Here is a 21499-nt window from a genome sequence, read left to right as displayed (position 1 = left end):
ACTTTCCCGATTATGTTTTCTCTTTTTTTCCACCCAGAGTATTTAATTGCTTTACCTCCATCAGTATTTTTTCGCCCTCGCTTTTAGTGCCATCCCACCCATCAAACACCCCAAAAAATCATCATCAGTCATCGATTTTTTTGTCTCTTCCCACACAATTTCTATTTTTCCGATTTTCACATTGAAAACTGAATAAACCTAGCTTTTTCTCTTTTCCATACATTATATCCATGCGATTGAACAACAGATTGAAAACCCAAATCTACCTTTTTCTTTTCGTTTTGAACCTATCAATTATTTTCGCACCCTCATGTCTTCTTTTCGGATCCCAATTTCTTCTTTTTCGACGATTAAAATGAGAGGAGCTGGGAAAAAGGGATGTAATTGGGGGATTTATGACAAGTGAAGCAAGCATATCGAGTTGAGAAAATGTAGAATTTAGAAAATAAGATGTCAGATAGAATTGAATCACTCAAGCTTAACGACTCCCTTCGAAAATTTAGTTCTGAAACTGCCAAGATATCATGATAGAAATCTGATCTCAAAACTTTCAAACATTTCTGAAACAGAAAAAAATTGTAAAAGCTATGTACCGTATTCTCAACAACCACAATTACAGCAGAATCAAATAGTTGCTATTATATAGATCACTGTTAGTATGAGTGAAAATCATTAAGGATTGGTAATTTTTCAGAATTATTACTATTACCGAAATCGTTTTCGAGCGCAGATTTTCAAGTTTACAGATCAAGCTGTTTGGCTATATTTTTATTTTTTTAGCCGAAGAAACTATTTCTCGAACCATTCAAGCTCATTTGTATCTTTTATAAATGTAATGTAAATTTGATCTCTCAGAAAAAGACTCATGTTTTTCAGGTTAACGAACACCAACGTTCTGGGTTATTGAAAATTCAATTTTAATAAAGTATAACTTTGTTAAAGGTGGGGGGACATGAAAAAAATAATGTTCTCGAAATTCCGTTCAAAGATGCCCCTCGAGGAGTTGAACTTGTGAGGACGATGATTGAGGGTGCGGCGCCGCTACCGACTGAGCCACGCGGGCAAAGAGAAAGCGCACGCCCGATTGCATACATAAAGGCGAGGACGACAGCTGTACGCAGAGTGACATTAAGCGTTGTACACCGTGACGGTAGAATGCATACTCTAGCTACAAAAAAACTACGAAAAATCTCCTGTCCTCACCTTTAATTTATTTTTCGATGTGCTTCCTTTCAACACCAAGCATTAATGCTAGAATCTTGATTTCAAAACTTTCAAAACTTTATTGAAATAGAAACATTTGTACAAATAATTTTTCAGTTTCTCACAATCTACATTGCAGCAAAACGGAATAGTTTTATTCGTTACTGCAAGCAACTATTGCAAATTATTTTAAAAATTAAGTTGGTTCTTTTTCAGATATACTGCTTTACCGAAAGGATTTTTGGATGGAGGCGAAGGGACAAATTCAGAAAATGAGCCAAACAAAATTCTTCTCATATCACTCAAGCTTTTCGGCTCCATTAGAAAATGTAACTCTGAAACAGCGAAACCAAGAATTAAATGTAGATATCTGTTCCCAAAACTTTCAAGCTTTGTTGAAACAGAAATATTTGTGCAGAAACCACGGATGACGCCTTCAATAGTTGTATGTAGGAGTTACTTGGATTATTGGGAGTCTTAAACAGAGAAAACTGAAACTCAACTTACTAGCGAATGTTGTAATTCGGGTGTGGAGTTTCGGCAACTGATCTATATCATAGGAAAGCAGAGAACTCGTCAATTACCTAGATTTTATCATTCAAGCTTATTGACTCGTTTAAAAATGTAATTTTAAAACAGAAAGTTCGAGATTTCCGAAAAAAAGGCACCCATTTTTGTCTGAGTGAAGAACACCATGTTCGTGGATATCGGAAATAACTCGAAAAATTAATTTCCGATTTCTCAGTGCTAATTGGAATATATTTTTGTTCGGTATATGTTTCGGTTTACGTTCTTTAGATTAGTAGAAAACTGCTCTGAAAACTTTCCAAGCTTTGCTGAAACAGAAATAATTGAAAAAAATTATTTTTCAGTTTCTCAATTACTACAATTGCATCGAAATGAAAAAAATTGTATTGCTAGTATTATACTGGTGCTGAAAACCTGAGCTGTGGAAGTGAAACGCAGTCGGTCGTAGTCGAAGGTCCCACAACGACAACTACCGTAACCTAATTGTAAGAATATGTTTATTTCCGGGATTTAATTTCTCTTTTTGTCCACTGATTTTCGTCGATTTTTATGTTACTTTCTCCCAAACAAGTCGGAAAAGTGACGTTTTTGTTAGTGCTCAAATATAAAGAAACTGCAGAAAATCGAAAAAATAAATCCAGAAAATGGAAAAAAAGTTTTTTTTCTTCGATTTTTTGCAAAATTTTAGACCTTTTTAGATTTTTCATCTATTTTTGAAGATTCTTTTCCGCTTTTTCCGAATTTATCGTCTGAAATTTGATGGAACGGTGTTTGATTACTGTAGCTTACTGTAAATTACTGTAGGTTTTTTTTTTCTGAAACTTTTTCAAAACTTTTCTGTTTCAAAAAAAAATTCAGAAATATTGAAATTTCTGAAGGGGTAGTGCATTCATGTCTCTTTCCGGCAGAATCTGTTCTAAAAATTTTAGAAGAGTTAGTCAAATTTTCATTCAAAAACGCATTGATGGGCGTCGATCAGTTTTGTCCTTTCGGCGAAACTTCGAAGATACAAAAATGAGATTTTTTGAGACAGTAATTTTCAGAGTGATTTTCAAACCGTTCTCGTAGGCTTTCCAGTTGTCCCATCGTTATGTTTTACGTTGTTAAAACACTTTCGCCCATTTCTGGTACGTTATATCGAAACATATTTCCATTGACTAATCACTACTAAACGATTGCGATTCTGCTAAAAAAAATTTAATAAACATTAATTTGTTCATATCTTCAGAATGTATGAGTTTTTTTTCGAAATTTGGTTATTTCATCATAGAAAAGCTCGTCTATTCCGGGTCAATCTTCATGATTGTTTAAACCAAAAACCCGAAACAGTTTTTTTCTGCTTTATGTTTCTGAAGACGACCTTCTTTTGTATGGAAAATGCGAATTCGATTAGCACACTGTTCTTCGAATTCTTTAATTATACATTTCGAAACAAAAAGAGAGACATATTTAAATGGAATTAGTATCCGACCGTTTCATAATTAACCAGCCTTTTTCTGATTTTTTTTCTAAGATTAAAAGTTTGTTTGGGTTTTAGATTAAAACAGACAAATAGAGAGTGATGGTGGAGTAGTTCGAAATAAAAAGGGATCGAATATTTTTGGCTGGAATTCAAATTTTCGGTGAAAAAAATCTTCCAGTGAGTCATTTGGACCAGAATTTCCAATAATTGTGGTTCAGAAAACCTACAAAAAAAACAATCAAATTATTCCCGTTTCAGACATTTGTGTATTTGGAGTGATTTATTTTGAAAGTAATGAGGGACGGTGATTCTGCACTATTCTACCTAGAAATGTTTTTCAAAACAACCGATTCATAAATTGGTAAACAAAGCATCCGACAAGAAATTTTGGAAAAAACTGAACTTTAAAGGTGGTGTGCGGTGAAAAGTTTTATTGCTTTATTTTGTGCAGAAAACCATATAGATTCCCATAAAAATAAAAAAAATTTTAAAAAAATTTCTTCGTTGAGAAAAACGGCATCGAAAAGTCAAAGAGGGAACCGGAGGCCTAGCGGCCAGGTGAGAGTTTTCTAGGCCAACTGCCGGTAAAAGCGCGCGAAATTCGAAAATTTTTTAATGATTTTCAGGTTTTCTCCGATTTTTGTCAGGTTTTTTCATACACCTAGGAGGAAATAAACAAAAAAATTTTCAAATCTTTAAAAATCATCTGAGAAAACACTGAAAATCAACAAAAATTCGAATTTCGCGCGCTTTTACCGGCAATTGGCCTAGAAAACTCACACCTGGCCGTTAGGCCACCGGTTCCCACTTTGACTTTTCGATGCCGTTTTTCTCAATGAAGGATTTTTTTCTATATTTTTATGGGAATCTACATGGCTTTCTACACAAAATAAAGCAATAAAATTTTTCACCGCACACCACCTTTAAAAAAATGAATTCTCTGTTTCAAACATAGCTTCTGGGAAAATAAGTTTGTTAGTATGTGAAGGTGGCAGATGTTCCAAATGATGACCATAAAAATATCTCGTTAACAGGAATGATGACAATGTGAAGGGGCCATAAACTCAGTAGTATACTGTTTACGGATCAATAACCTGTCAGATTTTATGACATCTCCTATCTTGCGTATTCGTTTTAATAGCATTTGTAACTAGTAGTCATAACAGAAAACGGTTTGAAATTATTACATTTATTAGGAAAACAGCTATTAAGAAGAACATGTAAATGAAGGAAAGAATAAGAAAGTTAAATTAATTATCGAAAGATGTGATCCATTGATTGTGGTGGAAAGTGCATCGTTGAACGTAGTCGATTCCGATGTTTTGAATTCCGACAAAGTGTTGAATGTAGGTTTGAAGAAGGATTGGAACCATTTGGACGAGATGTTTCATTTCTTCCGATTCGGCTTTTCTTTTGAAATAATCGAGAGTGATGAAGTAGACTTTTGGAAGATCCTTGACTTGTTTTGTGAAGACATGAGCATTCCAAACATACACAGTCACATCTTTCAAGAATTGATGAATTTGGTATTCCAATGTATTATGATCCTCCTCCAATAATCCATTCTCTCCTTGTTTTGGGAAATCATCGTTCTCTCCGAATTGAGTGAGCAATCCCATTTGGGTCATACGTGGAAACATGTTGAGTAGAGAATCCTGATGATTGATTGAATTTCCGATTTGAGTTCATTGAAAGCAATTGTGAACCACATTGGAAGACGAGGACGTTCTGGATTCTCTCCTTGAATTTCAATACTGTGCTCCAGGAAGAGATCCGTTTCGTTTCGAAGATATTGAGCAGAAGCTCTCACGCGCTTCTTGATTCCAATGTTGTCTTCTTCGAGTTTGACTCCATGGATTTCAGCCATAAGAGAACGGAAATCGAACATCATAGTTAGAGAGAATAAGTGAGACAATAAGAGAGAGCTAGTCGAGATGACTGGGTAATGAATGACAATTTTTGAGTTCCTTATATAGGCTGGAGGCGGGACTTAGTGGCCCGCAGACTTGCCCCGCCCACAATATCTCGTCGTCTGGATGTCTGCCTGGGAGGGTTAGCGTGCTCCTAGGAAGAAATCACAGGTGAAGCTATTTACAGCCAAAAGTGAAGAAGCTAGAAAATTTTTGAAAACACTATTCGGTTTAAAATTAAAAATTACCATAGGGGCTGATTTTTCATAACTTGTCTACCGTAAAATTGGGTTGACGTACATTTCTGTGGACTTATAAAGAAACATGACGCTGCGCAAATCTAACTATTAGAAGACAATGCAATTTATGAAGTTTAAAGAGTTTATAAAAATTAACTTTAGTTTCGAGTTTCAGATCAGAGATACATGAAAAATAGTAAAAGGAGCTGGTTCTCACCCATGTTGGCAAAGTAGTTTTTATCTACCAATCAAAAAATACACTTCGAAAAAAAATGTGTTTCAGGAAACAGGGAAGGTTTGAAGGTTTGCTGCAGATATTAATTCTTCATTTCACTTTCGTTTATATCATTTTCCTCAAAGTGAGCTCTTCTTTCTGAATTTAAATCATTGAAACGAAAATTTTTGAAACTTCTACTACCTCTGAGACACCAATTAATAAACTGTTGGGATCTAAAATTATTTATATTCTCTAACAGGAAATTGTACTGTTTCGAGTAGTAAACAAGTCGAAAGTGTTTGGGCTATTTTGTAATCAGTTTGGCCACAGAGAACCTCATTGATCAAGTTGTAAAGATATTCTGGATTACAAACGACATGGCTAATGTTGATGAATTTCTAAAGAAAATGTGTCAATTAGCAAAATAAAGCACAATCAGCGTTTGTTTGGAAAACTCGAATTGTTCTGACCATAGCGCACTAATTTGAAGCGACAAAAAAAGGGTGGTTATTGAAACAGATAGTTTTTCCAGTACTAGCAGACTGCAACCTCCGAACGTTTTTTCGGTTTCTCATGTTTCTATCTCTAGGAGTTCGATTCAACTTTAATGCATTCAATTGGCTCGTCTCATGTTAGTTTTTCAACATTTAGACGAAACATTTCGAAAATCCTATAACCTTTGAGATAGCGATCAATGGTAGACACTAAACCATCTTCACCTCATCATTCCAGTCAGTTTTATATTGTTCATTGTCATCATTTGAAACATCTACCACCTTCACATACCAACGGACCTATTTTCCCAGAAGGGACGTCTGGAATAAAGTGTGAGGAGGTTCTAAGAAGATCAGCAGATTTGTTGCATATGAGGGCTACAGTACCAACGGTCAAAGTGAAGGGACTCTAAAAAGGTTCAACTGATCTATTTTTGATAAAAAATTACAGTACCAAGAAACAACTGTTTCAAACCTTGCATATGAAATGCAAAAATCGGTTCTATTTAGTTTGCAGGCTTCGATATTTGTTAAAAACAATCGTTTATTGGAAAACCGCAGAAACAAACCAGAGAAAAAAGAAAAGAATAAATGCACTCAACAGATAAAAAATAGATCAGTTCATGAGTCATTCTACAAATACTAATACTAATTCTTTTACAAATAGCTACTGGCAAAAGAAGTACCCAAGAAGGACTGACTGATTGATTGAGATGGACTTCTAATTCGACGTGCTCCGGCTCTTGTGCTTCTTCCGGATCCTGCTCCATCACGAATTGGTTCGACTTCTTCGATCTCATCATCCAAACCATCTTCTCCACTCATCATTTGACGTTGAACCAGTTGTTTGTAGAGTCCTTCTTGTTCCATTAGTGTCTTGTGATTTCCCAATTGTTCCACTTTTCCCTGGAAATTCAATGAATTTTATTAAAGAAAATGCAAAAAGATATGACTGAAACTACAGGAATTTTCTGAAATGGAAGAACCTATCATTGAATCTAGATCACTGAGATCGCAAGAGTTTTTTTTTTCGAAAATGAGCTCAAAAATTTAATACTTGAGTTGATTTAATGTAAAAATTAAGAAACGAAAGATAGGGAAACACAATTGAATTGAAACTTTTAGTAACGACATAATATTTGTAAACTTTTTGAAATCGAGAAATATCTTCTCATGCAAAAACTTATGCAATTTTGGGTGAATTACAATATAACCGATTTTATGGCGATGACAAACCACCTTCCACTAGTAAAAAGCTTTTTTAATTTCTAAAACAAGTATTATGAAACAGAAGATACATGTTTCCTTTTTTCGATTCTTACCTTATTAATAACCACAATCTTATCCGCATTCTCGACAGTCGACAATCGATGAGCAATCAAAATGACAGTCTTTCCCTTCAAATTCTTCGAAATCGCTTCTTGTACCTGAAAAAGATATTTTCGGAATATTTCGATGCAAATTGAAACTTACAGTATGCTCAGATTCAGCATCCAATGCCGAAGTGGCTTCATCCAAAAGAAGAACAACTGGCTGGCGAACGAGAGCACGGGCAATGGCGATTCTTTGTTTCTGACCTCCTGCAAAATTTTAATTTCTTGAAAAAATTATTTTCTGTTCCAGTGGTTTTCAAGGAATACCATATAAAAACTGTATTACTCATGTTTCGTCATAGTAACATTAGTTTTTTGCATTAAAGTAGGAATATTTTGAAAACTGTCCAATCATAACTTCCACACGTTAAAAGCCCTAGAACATTTTGACTTTCTGATGACTCAATTGCTTCCAGAATTTTAATTAACGGTACCTGACATTTGACTTCCTTTCTCTCCAACATTTGTATTGTATCCATCAGTGGTATCATTCATAATGAAGGTGTGAGCGTTGGCAAGTTTGGCTGACTGAAATTACCATTTCTTGTTCAATCAAATTTTAGAATTTTGAAGTTTGGAAATAAGTTTTTAGAAACAGTATTTTTTGAACTCACTTTTTGCACCATATCGTCATCATATTTGTCCAATCCATATCCAATATTTTCAGTGACCGATCGAGCATAGAGAACTGGTTCTTGACCAACGAGAGCAACTTTTGTGTGGAGGAACTTGTGATCGTATTCTCTGAAAAAAATATACATATAAAGTAAAATGTCTCCTTGGCTCATTTTTTGAAACCTACCTAACGGGAACTCCATCAATCAAAACTTCTCCACTGGTTGGCTCATAGAAATGCTCCAACATTGCAATACAAGACGATTTTCCACCACCAGATGGTCCAACCAAAGCGACAACCTCTCCTGGCTCAACTGTGAATGTTAAATCCTCCATAATCGGAAGATCTGGTCGAATTGGATAACTGAATGCCACGTGACGGAATTCAATCTTTCCGGTCATTGAGTCTGGTGCATAGGTTCCAGTGTTCTCGACACGTGGTGGACGATCAATGAATTCAAAGACTTTTCTGGATGCTCCGACGGCTTGCATCAATCCGTTCCACACTTCTCCGAGTTCCTAAAAGATTATATTACTGTTTCAATAACGACATTTGTTTTCAATTGGGATAATGAAAATTCACTGTGTAAACGAAATATCTTTGACAAGTTTGAGACAACTATTAGGGTGGGGAGAAAGTTTATTCCGAAAATTTTCAAATTTTTCCCATGGGAAGTCCCTGAGTTTCTAGAACTTTTCTAGTGTATATTAGTGTAGAACGTCGTGAAAGCTTCTCCCTCATGTCTATATAAGGCGCTCTTGCCCACTGGTAAAATCTCTATGAGCGATCTCTCGCGACCTCGAGTTAGGCTCCTCATCTTCTACAAGTTTTTTTCTACAAGTTTTTTCTCACGGCACAGGGGCGACGGAGATCGCTAAGAAAATATGCCAAGTGCTTGGAGAGAGGACCCTCACCGATTGCACTGTCCACAATTGGTTTGGTTCTTTTGAGTTAGGAGACACGAGCGTCGTAGATAACACACGTACTATCCAAAACCTGCTGAGTTTGACGAGCTGCTGCTTGAAGCCGTGATGGAGAAGCCCGATAGGATTATTCACGAATTGTAGAGAATGTTCCACTGTAACTACCACATCATCAACAATCATGTCTACATGCTTAGTTTCCGAAGAGTGACGGCTCAAAGTATACCTCATGATCTCTCTTCATTTCAGAAACTGACTCGAATGAGTCTATCTTCCTTACTCCACAGAGGGAAGAGTTTCTGGCCGACTTTTTCACAGTAGATAAGAGCTGGATACTCTACAATAATGTCACCCATTATTGTATTTGAATTCCTCGCGATGAGGACCCGCTAAGTGCAACCGAAACCAGGATTTCTTGAGAAAAAGTTTCTGCTTGCCTGCTTCTGGGATTAGAAGAGATTGTTGTTTTTCGAGTTGATCCCGCAAGGAACATTAACCTCAGCTTCCACCTACAAGTATCAGTTGGCTTCCCTTGCCCTTGCCCCCCGAGAGAAACGCTCGGGACGCTTCACCGTTCACCTTCTACGTGATATTCCTCGCCCTCGTACGACTAAAGACACCCAGGCCAAACTGCAGAAGCCGGGCGGAACTACGGTTTCTTATCTGAAATACTCGCCAGACATTGCGCTTTCGGATTATCACTTGTTCCGCCTGCTCAAGCAGTTCCTCAGAGAGAAACAGTTCAAATCAATGAACCCACTCAAAATGGTAGTGATCGTCTTTTTTCACTCTCACACGCCCCTATTCTGGAAGACTGGAATCGAGTAACTTCCTAATAGGTAACCCACAGTTGTAGTCACTAATGATGATTACATCGTTGATGGATCGTTAAAGAAATTGAAGATAATTAGGAAACAAAAACCTAAAAAATTTCGGAAAAAAACTTTCTCCCCACCCTAATACTTTTATAATACTTTCACCGGAAAATTTTCATTTTTCCCCCAAACTCACTCTCAAATTCTCTCCCAATTGGAATTGATACAAAAGGAACGAAACCAAAAGTCCAGATTCAACTTTTCCATCAATAACCAAATGTCCTCCATACCACAGAACAATAGTAAGAATTCCCATTTGAAGAAGCTAAAATGGTTACTGTATGGATTACTGTAGAAAGTTCCAAAACTTACTTCATTAGACCAAATGAGTCCAATGACAACGAACACTTTACGAGTTGCAATTTTCAAGGTGACGTTCAGGAAAGTCATGAATCTGTAGAAAATAGATTAGATGGGAAGGATGACACTGTAAACATACCTGCTGGATTCATAATTCTCGCAAGCAAAAGACTTGACGGTTCGGATGGATGAGAGAACCTCTTCTGCCACGTCATTCGCCTTGGCAACAGAGTTTTGAGTCTCTTCGGAAAGCATCTTAAAATTTTTCGGTATCTACTAAAACATTAGCAAACTTCCTTTCCATCATATTTCTATACAAAAATTTGTGAAACGGAAAAATTTCAATATCGTAAATCTCGAAAAAACTCACATCATACCAAACACCGAAAATCTTGTTGACCAAGAAAATAATTGGAATATTGATTAAAGTGATCATTGATAACTTCCAAGACAATGTGAACATGAAAATCAGCGATCCGAAGAGCATTGTCAAGTTTCTGAAATTGTGTATTATGGAAATATTTAAACTTCGAGCAAAAGAAAAAATATTGAAGTTTTTAACATCAAATTTGAAACAGTTAGTTATTTAAGATTATAAAATGCTGAACTTCAAGTTTTTGAAACTTAAGATATGAAATGCTGTGTGATTTTCTCCCAAAACTGTCTGTTCGGTGTTAGGAAAAATCAAAGTGACTTATTTTAACAGATCTATCACCAATGATTAATGGATTTACATTAAAACCTGTATTAAATGAGCCCCTCAACGCTTAACTTTGAGCCAATTCAACTTGATTACTGTGAGAGACATCAAAAGTCTGTCGACTGATAAAAATTTTTGGTTTGTCATAATACATATCAGTAACATTTTATGTCAACACATTTTCAATATCTCTCAAAGGAACCGAGATAAATTAGCTCAACCGTGACAGTATGAGGGCCCTTCTATTACAGGTTTTACGGTACATGTGTCTTTCTTTTAAAAATATCGTAACAGTGATTTTTTCGAAGTTTTCCAGGCTGTTCGATGGGAATATTTAGAAACGCGGACATGTTAAAAAGTTGGCTGACTTTGGACACCAATTGATATTATCTTAACTCCCAAAACAAGAAAACCGCCTAAAACCGTATCCTTATTTTACCTGGTAAGCACATTCATATAAAGTGACAAAGTGTTGGACATAGTCTGACAATCAGCAGACAATCTCGAGCAAATTTCTCCTAGAATTTTCCAAAATTATGAAATCCCTTATTTCCAAACCAACCAGTCTTGTTCATGTCGAAGAACCCAATCTCCTGCTTCACAACTGAACGGAACAAGTCGTTACGGATTTGTCTATCAATGGTAGCATGAGCATAAGTGAAGGAACCTCCACGGAGACCTCCGAAAACAGTTCTAAACATTCAAAATTGGTATGAATCTTTCTCTTTAATTACTCACGAAGCCAAGGAGAGAAGTCCCATAATAAGAACGGTTCTGTGAAGACGTTCATAAGAAGCTTTATCTCCGAAGACAGCAGTGACAACTTCTCCAGTGTAATATGGAATGAAGACACGACCTGAACTGTTTCTTTTCTTCAAACGCTCTAATACACTCTCTCTTCCTCTTCTCCTTGCCCTCCTCCCTCCCTTCTTCTCCCCTTTTCCCCCATCCCACCCTCTTTCATAACTAGCATGATTCGCCTCTTGCTGCTGTTACACTCGTAGCGTAGTGGCTAGCGCCAACGAGCGCCAGTCAACCACTCTCAGTTCAACTCTCACGCCATATGATTTAGGTTTATTTGCTACTCTTGATGAATCATGATGACAGAAATGTATGATGGCTACTAACACTTTTGTTTTTTTTTTCTTTTTTGTATTATAACTTACTCAACGAGTAACAGAAAAGGAAAAAGAATGCCATTCCGTAGTACTTCCACTGTCTTCCCATATAACCAAGAAGTCTGTATAAAAGCTGGAAAGTTTCCCTTTGCTCTGCAGCCTTTTCAGCCTCTTCCTGTCGGAGTCTTTCCTCGTGCTCAGCGTCTCCGAAAAGGAGGGAATCTCCAGTTCCAGCTGCAACTTCAGTGACATGCGTTAGAACAGAAGTCCAAATTCCTTGAAGTAGAAGGGATGCAAATATACACCAAATCATGAGAATCCAGTCTCCAACTGCGAGACGAATATTGTCATCTTCATAGAAGGCAAGAAGTTTCGATGGGGCAAAAGCGACGATGAGGAGCATAGCAGCGAAGACGACGTTTCTGGAAAAACCGCGAGTTATTGTTTTTTAAACACTTCAATAGAAGGTCACCCTACTTGCATACTTGCCCTTTGAGCTCAATTATCTCGGTTCCTGTATAATATATCAAAAAGTGATTAACTAACAAAATATTTGTGATATTATAATTAACATTTTGTCAGTTGACCACTGTTTGATATCTTTTACAGGAACCGAGATAAATGGGCTCAAAGTTGGCGGGCCTGGCGGCCCTGTTTACAGTATTATACTTGACATTTTCAGCAACTTGTGAGAATCCGGACGGAGACGCCCATGCAGAAACAGCTCCACCCAAAAGAATACTGTCACGAATCAAAGCCACAGCCAAGAAATCTACTGGATTCTTCAAAAAACTATAATTCGCCAAGTCGAACCAATGAGCAATGTTGGCGAATGTAAAGTACTGGAAATTTAAAATAAGAGATCATTTTTAAACAAGAAAAACAACTTTTCCATTCCAGGCGAGTCCAAAAACATTGACCAAAACATCCAAACCAATAAAGGCCAAACAGATGAACAGAGCCTGACCACCCGTGTAGAGAGAAGATGTCATTCTTCTGCAAAAGTACAGTAATCTTAAAAAGCCTTTCTAGATCCTACAAATCCTATAGTCTAGGTACAGCACCGGTTAATAAAGTATTAAAAACGTATTTATAGTTTGATTTTCATTTTCAGGAGCCTGGAGCTAGGCTGTAAAGTTTCCGATCACTTTGAAAATTTTGGAGGATTTAAAACAGACCTATATTGAAAACTTTGCATATACAGAATTTTTCGAAAATTCCTAGTTTTTTAGTAAATTCTTAAAGACACCCTCCTTTTGGCCCAAGTTCCCAAGGTTAGAGACGCAGACGACGAGACACACTGCGTCTCTAACCTCCTAAACTTCAAATGGCTGTATCTCGGCTCTGTGCTCCGATTTTGTTGATTTTTGGCTCAAAATGTTGTTCATGTTTGTGAAATATAAATAACTTTAGAAACCTAGAAATTCTCTAAAAGTTCTGTGAATGTAAAGTTTCAAATCTAGATCTGTTTTAGACCCTCTGAAAATTTCAAAGTGGTCTGAAACTTGAAACTCGAGCTCTAGACTCCTGAAAATGGTCAAAAATCAACCTGAAAAGTATGTTTTTCGTAGATTTTGTTGACCGGTACTGTAACATGGAACGAATTTGCAATAAAAAGATTTTGCTTCTCAAAATGTTCTAGTTCTGAAAATTCTAGAAAATTCCTAACCAATCAAAAAGGGAAAGAACAAAATCAATTTGGTGGGGGTGCGATGAATTAGGAGAAATTTTGCTCAAGAAGGAAAAATCGAAAACTGTCCACTTTTCTTCTGGCTGATAACAATATCAGTGGGGGTGATTATTGGGAGAAGAGAGAATGGCAACTCTTTTTCGTGCTCTTTCTTCTCTCAATTTACGGGACGAGAATCAAGCAAATTTTGATAAGGAGAAGGTACTCTCTCCCTCTCTTTTATCACACAACCAAATAATTCCTGATTAGGCGCCGCGCCGCTTGTCAAACATCCAAATTTGTGTTGCAAAAAGGGAAAATTAAAAAAGGAAATGAGAAAAAAGTTCTTTGGATCAAGCATATCAAAAATCTATCAAATAATAAAATATTGGTGATGTTATGATAAACATTTTGTTAATTGACCACTTTTTGACATCTTTTACAGAAATGAAGATAAACTAGCGCAAAGTTGATGCTCGGGATTTTCAAATTTCACAGACAAAACAAACAGAATTACTCTATGAAATTCTCTGCGAACTCGAGAAAAAATGAACCTGAAAAGTTGATTATTGATCTGAAAAATATTCATTTGTCCCCAATTTTTTTACTGCTTCATTATCTTATTTATCTGGTATTCACAGGTTCATGATTTCCAATGTTTTATTTGTCTTCGGAACATTTCTCAGGAGGCTGATGATTTGTAACCATAGAAAATGTAAATCAAATAATTGAAAACTTAGATTCTTATTTATATTTAAAATCTTTTTCAAAGCCGGTAGTGGACGCGGAAGGTCCCACAACGACAACTACAGTAACCTAAAAATATGTTTCGCGTGTTAATTTTCTCGTTTTTCACTGAATTTCCGATATAATTTTTTCCCAGAAATGCGTAAAATTCAAGGTTTTCATAATGATAAAATATACGAAAACTGCACGAAAATCGAGAAAATAAATCCTGAAAATGAAAAAAAAAGATTTTTTTTCTTCGATTTTTCGCAATATTTTTAGACCTTTTCAGGTTTTTTAGCTGTTTTTGAAGATTCTTTTTCGATTTTTCCGGTTTTTGTTGTCTGAAATTTGGGTGTTCTTGACGGAAGACTGTAGATTACTGTAGAAAACCTCGTAGTTTACAGTTTTTTCTTACAAAAAAATCACGCAAAAATTGACTTGATTGTGCTTGCACAAAAAAAATACAAAAGAAATTTAGCTTAGCTTTCTACAGTAATCTACAGTAATCAGAAACCGTTTCATTAAATTTCACACTACAAAAACCGGGAAAACCGGAAAAGAATCTTTGAAAATAGCTGAAAAACCTAAACCTGAAAAGATCTAAAAATTTTGCAAAAAAGCGGAGGAAAAATCGCTAAAAATCGTTGACTTTTCAGGTTACGGTAGTTTTCGTTGCAGGACCTTCGGACACGGCAACCTCTTCCGCAACACCGATTTTGGGCCAGAATAATCTTTCATCCTTATTTTTGTTTTTTTCTTCAATAATAATAGCTTTTCCGGCTTTTCCAGCACTTATAATTGCACTTATCGCTTCTGAATTTCGCTGGAAATCGTTCACAAAATATTTTTCCTGGATTACTGTAGTCCGCAACTTCCCGTCGAATCCGATGCTTGCGTTTGGTGTACTCCACTTGGACAAACTCGATTTTGATTTGGAAGAGCTCAAAATCAACCTGTTTTTAAATTTTTTATTTATTTTTTGACAAAGTTTCAGCATTATTTTTTTTGCTATAAAATCTTCATTCCGTATATTTACTTTTTTTGCTTCATGAATCCCTCTCTGCACGCTCTCCCACAGAACAATTCCGAACTGCAAATTAATTTTTGATCTACAGAAAAAAAGTTTGGCGCGATCACAATTGCAGGTCTAAAACCATAATTTCAGAATTTTTAATCTGATTTTGTGGAGTTCCAAGATGATTCAAATGATTCTTAAAAAATTAATTAGTGGTTATAGATTCATGTATGGTCGTTTTCCGGAAGAAAACATGTCAAAAATGGTCATTTTTGAAAGTTTTTTACAGAAAAAATCTATCTCCTCTTTCAGTTTTTGACATTTCTAGGAGTTCTATAGCTCAAAAAAAAAACCGCAATTATTTTCTCTACATTTTCTATGGATGAATTTTTGATTTGTCTGATAAAACTTTTTTTATAATTCAAAAACCTCATGAAATTGCACAAAATTTTTGAGTTGTTTTTTGATTATAAAAAAAGTTTTGTCAAATTAAAAATGACAAATTAAAAAGTCATCCATAGAAAATGTAGAGAAAATAATTGCGGTTTTTTTGAAATATAGAACTCCTAGAAATGTAAAAAAATGAAAGAGGAGATAGATTTTTTCTGTAAAAAACTTTAAAAAATGACCATTTTTGACATGTTTTCTTCCGGAAAACGACCATACATGAATCTATAACCACTAATTAATTTTTAAGAATCATTTGAATCATCTTGGAACTCCACAAAATCAGATAAAAAATTCTGAAATTATGGTTTTAGACCTGCAATTGTGATCGCGCCAAATTTTTTTCTGTAGATCAAAAATTAATTTGCAGTTCGGAATTGTTCTGTGGGAGAGCGTGCTCTGTCTAAAAAAAATTGTTGGTTCGACTTCATAATCCCCCGCAGGTTCCAATGTCACTCCTCTTTTCATCCCCTATTTGCCTATGTTTGTTCCTAATTACTGGGTCAACAAAGTCTTGGCAGAATGCCAAGTCGCCGTTTCGGCTTCTGCGTCTCTCTTCTCGGTTATCTACAGCCGGCTGTTCCCTGGTCAAGCCAAAAATAGGGGGAAATTTGTATTTTTCACAACGCCCCTTGTTAGTTGTCCACTAAAATTTGTTAGTGTATATTACTAAAATTTGTTAGTGTATATTTATGAATCACAGCGTCACATTTTAATATAAAAGCAGAAGTTTTTATTGGGTTTTTTTTTTGAAAAAAAATGAGGGAAATCGGCAAAAAGACACACAGAGGCATTGAGAGATTGATTCCGAAATCGAGGTCGTTCGAGAGAAGAGATGACCGCTCTGGTAATAGCTGAATGAATGAGAAGGGAACGGAGGAGGGAACGGAGAGTGGAAAAGAGAGAGAAAGAGAAGGACGAATTGGTGTTGTATGCATAGTTATATACGTCTTTGCATGTATTCAAAACGACGCAGCGGCGGTGTTGGTTTCTAGCCTACTTCTCTTCTTTCCACCAAAGTTTTATATTTCGGTTCATTTTTCACAATTTTTCACTCAAAAATCGGGTCCATAAAAGCCATCTGGCACAAATATCTGCTTCTATATGCGGTAGGCTAGGAATTAGGGCATTAGCCTGGTTTCGGTTTCGCGCACCCGCTCACTGAACAGATGGTTTGAAATTTATATCGAAATCCTCCGAAATTTTAGGGTTATCTCATTTCAATTGTTGGCTGATTCTTCAATTTTATTTTTTCTTCTCTATAAAAAATTGGGTTTCTCCTTCTTTGCTATTTTCAGCCTACTTTTTACCACTTCAAACATTTGGTTACTTCAAACTGGAACACAGACACACTTGTGATTCAGCTGAAAATACGAAAGTTTTATAAATATACAGTACGAACGTATCTTTCAGTTAATTTTCGGCAATTTTTACCATTTTCAAGACTCCGGAGCTTGGCTGTCAGGTTTCCGATCACTTTGAAAATTCTGGAGGATGTGAAACATACCGAGATTGAAAACTTTGCATTCACAGAATTTTTTTCGAAAATTCCTCTAATTGTCGATTTCTGAAATACACCCATTTTAGACTGTTTTTGTACTTAAAATGTGAAAAATAGGTGTCTTTAAGGAATCGAAAGAAAACTAGGAATTTTCAAAAAATTCTGTGAATGCAAAGTTTTCAAGCTAGGTCTGTTTTATAACCTCCAAATTTTTCAATGTGATCGGAAGCCTGACAGACGAGCGCTAGACTCCTGAAAATGAACGACAATCAACAGAAAAATAGGTTTCTTTCTGACTAAAATCGTGTCCAACTTCCGAATTTTTCCCTCCTCCCTTCATCCAAACGACATTTTATAATAATTCTTGCTCTCTTCGTTCGGATTGTTGCTCTCGGAAGGTTCTGTTGTGACCCCCCTTCCTCCAGGCGTCGCCGTCCCATCCCGTTTACTCTCTTCCTCCCTACTATTCTCCCCAACGCCTTGGCTATTTTCATTCCGTGTGTCCGTCTCCCTCTCTGTCTCTCAATTCCATTCTCCTCTAGGTGACCGGCACCAACTGGGTGCGGTCCATCTCTTGATGTCTGCGTCTCTGTTGTTTTGACCACTCTCTCTCTCGCTTCGCTTCCCGATGAAGTCTACACCCTTCACCACAACATCGCTCCTCTCACTTCACCATGCTTCCTTCTTCCTCTTCTCTCCAGACATAAATTCAATGAATTCTGCGTTATGTTATGAACAACACTTCTATTCTGATACACACCTATAATTTGTAGTTTGATTTGTTTTTTAGGCTTTGAACTAGACAGACTTTGCTCAGATGGCAGGAAATCAGCCGTTGAGCCTGATTATCATGCTCAATTTAGGAATACTTTGAAGTTTAATAAATGTTCCTAGCTTCCTCATATGCTCAAATTTTAGTAACAAACCTAGAATTCTCATTAGAGTTATCAAGGGAGACCAGAATGCTTCGTATATACAACTAGTACGAATATAGCGGAAACCAGTGATAAATGAAAAATACTACGAAATTTCGTGGGTAATAGAGAGAATAGTGCAAGCGCTCTGAGCTGGGAAATGAAAAAGTGCACATCCGTTTTTAAGAGGGATTATGCATATTTTTCTCAACGTTTGGCTTATTTAGCTAACACTAAGCTTCTCACAGAGGTGAGACGAATATATCAATGTTTAGAATTTCGGAGTATTCTGATTTTGATTTTTTTGAAATTTCGAAACTTTTTAAATTCAAATATTAAAGTAGGAATCGCATTTTCTCATCACAAAATGTGAAAACGCAGGAAAATTATACAATTAATTCCGCTCGAGGTCTGCAAGTAAACTTTTTCGCATGCGCCTTTGACATACTGTACTTTCGAGAAAAAAATTCGGAAATATTTTTTCCGGAATTCCATTCGAAGATAAATGCTTTCTTATCGATTTAATCTTGTATTTTCGCATAAATTATTCTCGAATCCCATCCCCGCACCTATCAATCTCCCTTTTCTCCGCGAAATTCATCACCGGATTCACCAATTTGTCTATTTCACCGCGCTTATCTTTTCCAAGTATCTTGATACATTCTAATTAGTTTTCCACCCAATTTTACCTGATTAGCATCTTTCAAGCTATATATTCGGTGTACTCCACTCGGATAAACTCAATTTTGATTGGGAAAAAGTGAATTCCACCAATCTTTCAAGGATCTTTGTTGTTTTTCAATCATCTTCATTTCGTTATTTTTTTATTTTTTTTTAGCTTAAAATCTTTTTCTCTCGCTTCGTATTTGTCAAAATCTACAAGTATTAATACCCTCTAATTATTTTTCAGCTACAAGCAGCGAATGTATCAATAACCCCCTAATCATGAGAGATCATTCAAAACCGGACCATCATACGCATGATCCGACCAAGACTTTCGAAGATGCCGCATTCGAGATGCTCTCTACAGTAAGCCCGGTGAAAGTATCCAGAGAGGATATCCCATTCGATTCTGTCAGACAGATTGTGCTTGGAGAGGTATTAAGGGTTTTTAGAACTTTTTTTCCGAAATAGAACTATTTCAGATCCTGAAGAGCAAGCAGAGAGCTGCAAAGCCGAATACCTCAAATGGCAGAAGGCGAAGTGAGTATTAGACTTAGTTCCAAATCTTAGAATTCTCTTAACGACCTTCATAGTAATAGTGCGACTAATAGTGCGATTCTCCATCAATTCTCTGCCACTGTCACGCCTGTTTAGTCTCTCTTCCTTCATGTCTCTCTCCTCGTTGATCCGAAATAGAATATCTGGTCAACATTACGTTGCCAGCATGTTCAGTTAACAAAGTTTCACTGTCTGTAGTCTCTTCAAATGAACGAAAAAAAAAATCAATGGTGATCTTGTTTTTGTTTTCCATGACGATCAGCAGGTGTTATTTAGATTTGCTGGTGATAATATAGGCAAGATTGGCGGTCAAGTTTTTGCTAGTTTTGCTAGAAAAGAACTCAATTTTTTTGAGTTTAGCGCCATTTTTCGAATGACACAGTCAAGGAAAATAAGGCGTTTTAGCTTAAGCTTATTATGTTTTAATCAGAAAACACCAGTTCAAAAAGTGCTAAATTGGCGAAAATCAGCAGCTTTTTTGCATTTTTTTCAGTCTTTTTTGTAAAAATTTCAGGCTTAAGTTGAGACACATTGTTTTGCTTTATTAAATTGTGATTCCCGCATTTTGGAGCCAAATTCAAAAAAATTGGATTTTGACCAAATTGTTAAACTTACAAGGCTTTTTTTATGAGATAACCACTTTCTGACCATCTAACTGATTCATAGACCGTAAAACCTGTAATAGAAGAGCCCCCACACTATCAAGTTTGAGCTCATTTATCTCGGTTCCTATGAGAGATATCCAAAATCTGTCAACTGATAAAATGTTAGTGATATTATGATAAATAATTTATCAGTTGACAAAATTTTGATAATTTTGATATCCTTTACAGGAATCGAGATAATTGAGCTCAAATTTGACAGTATGGGGGCGCTTTTATTACAAGTTTTAAGGTAGCTCTTTCATCCTCTATTCCTCTCTTTTCTCTATTTACTCTCGCTCCAAATGGGTTTTAGTTCCTTCAATCGCCCAGTCCAATGATACTGTACAATTGTTGGCAAAGTGTACGGAGAGTGTGTGTTCTGTTTGAATTGGTTCTTCTTCTTCTTTTCTTTTCCTTCTTCCTATTGACATTCTCTCCAATTTCTTTCTCTCTCGTACTGTACATTTGCTGCTGCCCTCCACCTCGCGTGGTCTCCTCTCTTTTTTCACACAGTTCTTCGATCATCGTTTTCCTCCACCTTCCTACCTAGAAAGAGAAAAAGAGACAGGTTGCATACACCGCGACAGAAACCCCCAAATCATCACTTTGCTTATATTCGGTCATACACACACGTTCGCGCTATTTATTCGCCACTAGAATAACTGGGTTTCTAGGAAAATGGAGAAGGTAAGTAGAAGTTTTAGATTTTGAGCTGCAAATTTTGTCATCTGCTTCTATAGAAAATTGTCGATTTGGTAGGAATTCGGATGCCCGAAATAGGTTTAATAATCCTTGATCAACAAGTCACTGCTGCAGCACTTGATTAGCTCAATTCAATACATTTCTGTTTCCACCTTGTTCCGGTCACTCCATCAACTAACTCATTTTTCTAGTAGTTTCTGCTCCTTCCCAAATCAAAGACTTCATATGTTATCAGAAAGGGTTCTTTTCACTTATCGATAACGAAAGGTTTCATGACTTTATGTTTGAAATTCGATTAAAACAAAAATCGACTGCTGACCGATATGTGAGAGATAGAAGAATTAGATGGAATCACGTTTACCTCGATCTGATAGGGTGTAATGATTTCGCAAAGAAGAGATTTCGTTTTCGTGGTTTCTGGGTTTTCGAATCCTTTGAATTTTCATTTTGAATCCAATGTCACTACCCGATAAGACTAAAAATCATACTCAAATCAAAGCCTGCCATAATTTCTTATAGGATCAATATTTTTCTGTCTACTGAATTGGATATGATAGAGCTCAACGAGTACTACAAAATGATCTTATTTGGAATACTGTATCTTGTCTTTGAACAAAGTTATAATCCGTGAAGCTAAGACGGTTTTTGTCTCGTAACTCTGTTCATAGTAAAGATACAGTATTCCGAATAGTCTCATTT

At 36.2% G+C, this 21499-nt stretch overlaps 3 protein-coding genes across 3 annotated transcripts in view; 1 reads left to right on the top strand and 2 right to left on the bottom strand.

The window, feature by feature from the left end:
• Window positions 1-4443: 4443 nt before the first annotated feature.
• On the bottom strand, window positions 4444-5084 carry CBG20242 (the record flags this gene model as incomplete). Its single annotated transcript, XM_002640300.1, has 2 exons — window positions 4444-4848; window positions 5004-5084. The coding sequence occupies 2 exons, from the start codon at window positions 5082-5084 to the stop codon at window positions 4444-4446; spliced, it is 486 nt and encodes a 161-aa protein (XP_002640346.1).
• Window positions 5085-6710: 1626 nt separating this feature from the next.
• Window positions 6711-12950, bottom strand: Cbr-haf-9 (the record flags this gene model as incomplete). Its single annotated transcript, XM_045241247.1, has 16 exons — window positions 6711-6959; window positions 7352-7480; window positions 7527-7633; window positions 7861-7954; window positions 8041-8170; window positions 8229-8560; window positions 9977-10105; window positions 10153-10234; window positions 10280-10395; window positions 10511-10637; window positions 11280-11358; window positions 11403-11533; window positions 11579-11696; window positions 12007-12380; window positions 12628-12800; window positions 12843-12950. The coding sequence occupies 16 exons, from the start codon at window positions 12948-12950 to the stop codon at window positions 6711-6713; spliced, it is 2478 nt and encodes an 825-aa protein (XP_045097001.1).
• Window positions 12951-19178: 6228 nt separating this feature from the next.
• The window catches only part of CBG20244, a gene marked incomplete at both ends in the record, with an annotated part of 9226 nt that continues 6905 nt past the window's right edge, over window positions 19179-21499 (top strand). Inside the window, 2 exon segments of the mRNA XM_002640302.1 lie at window positions 19179-19331; window positions 19379-19436. Coding sequence (XP_002640348.1) covers window positions 19179-19331; window positions 19379-19436 — 211 coding nt within the window.

The sequence above is a fragment of the Caenorhabditis briggsae genome, assembly GCF_000004555.2.
Source record: "Caenorhabditis briggsae complete genome, chrI, whole genome shotgun sequence".
NCBI classification, from domain to species: Eukaryota; Metazoa; Nematoda; class Chromadorea; order Rhabditida; family Rhabditidae; genus Caenorhabditis; species Caenorhabditis briggsae.
Note: the sequence above shows the minus strand (reverse complement) of the source record. Positions and strands in the feature narration are given on the sequence as shown.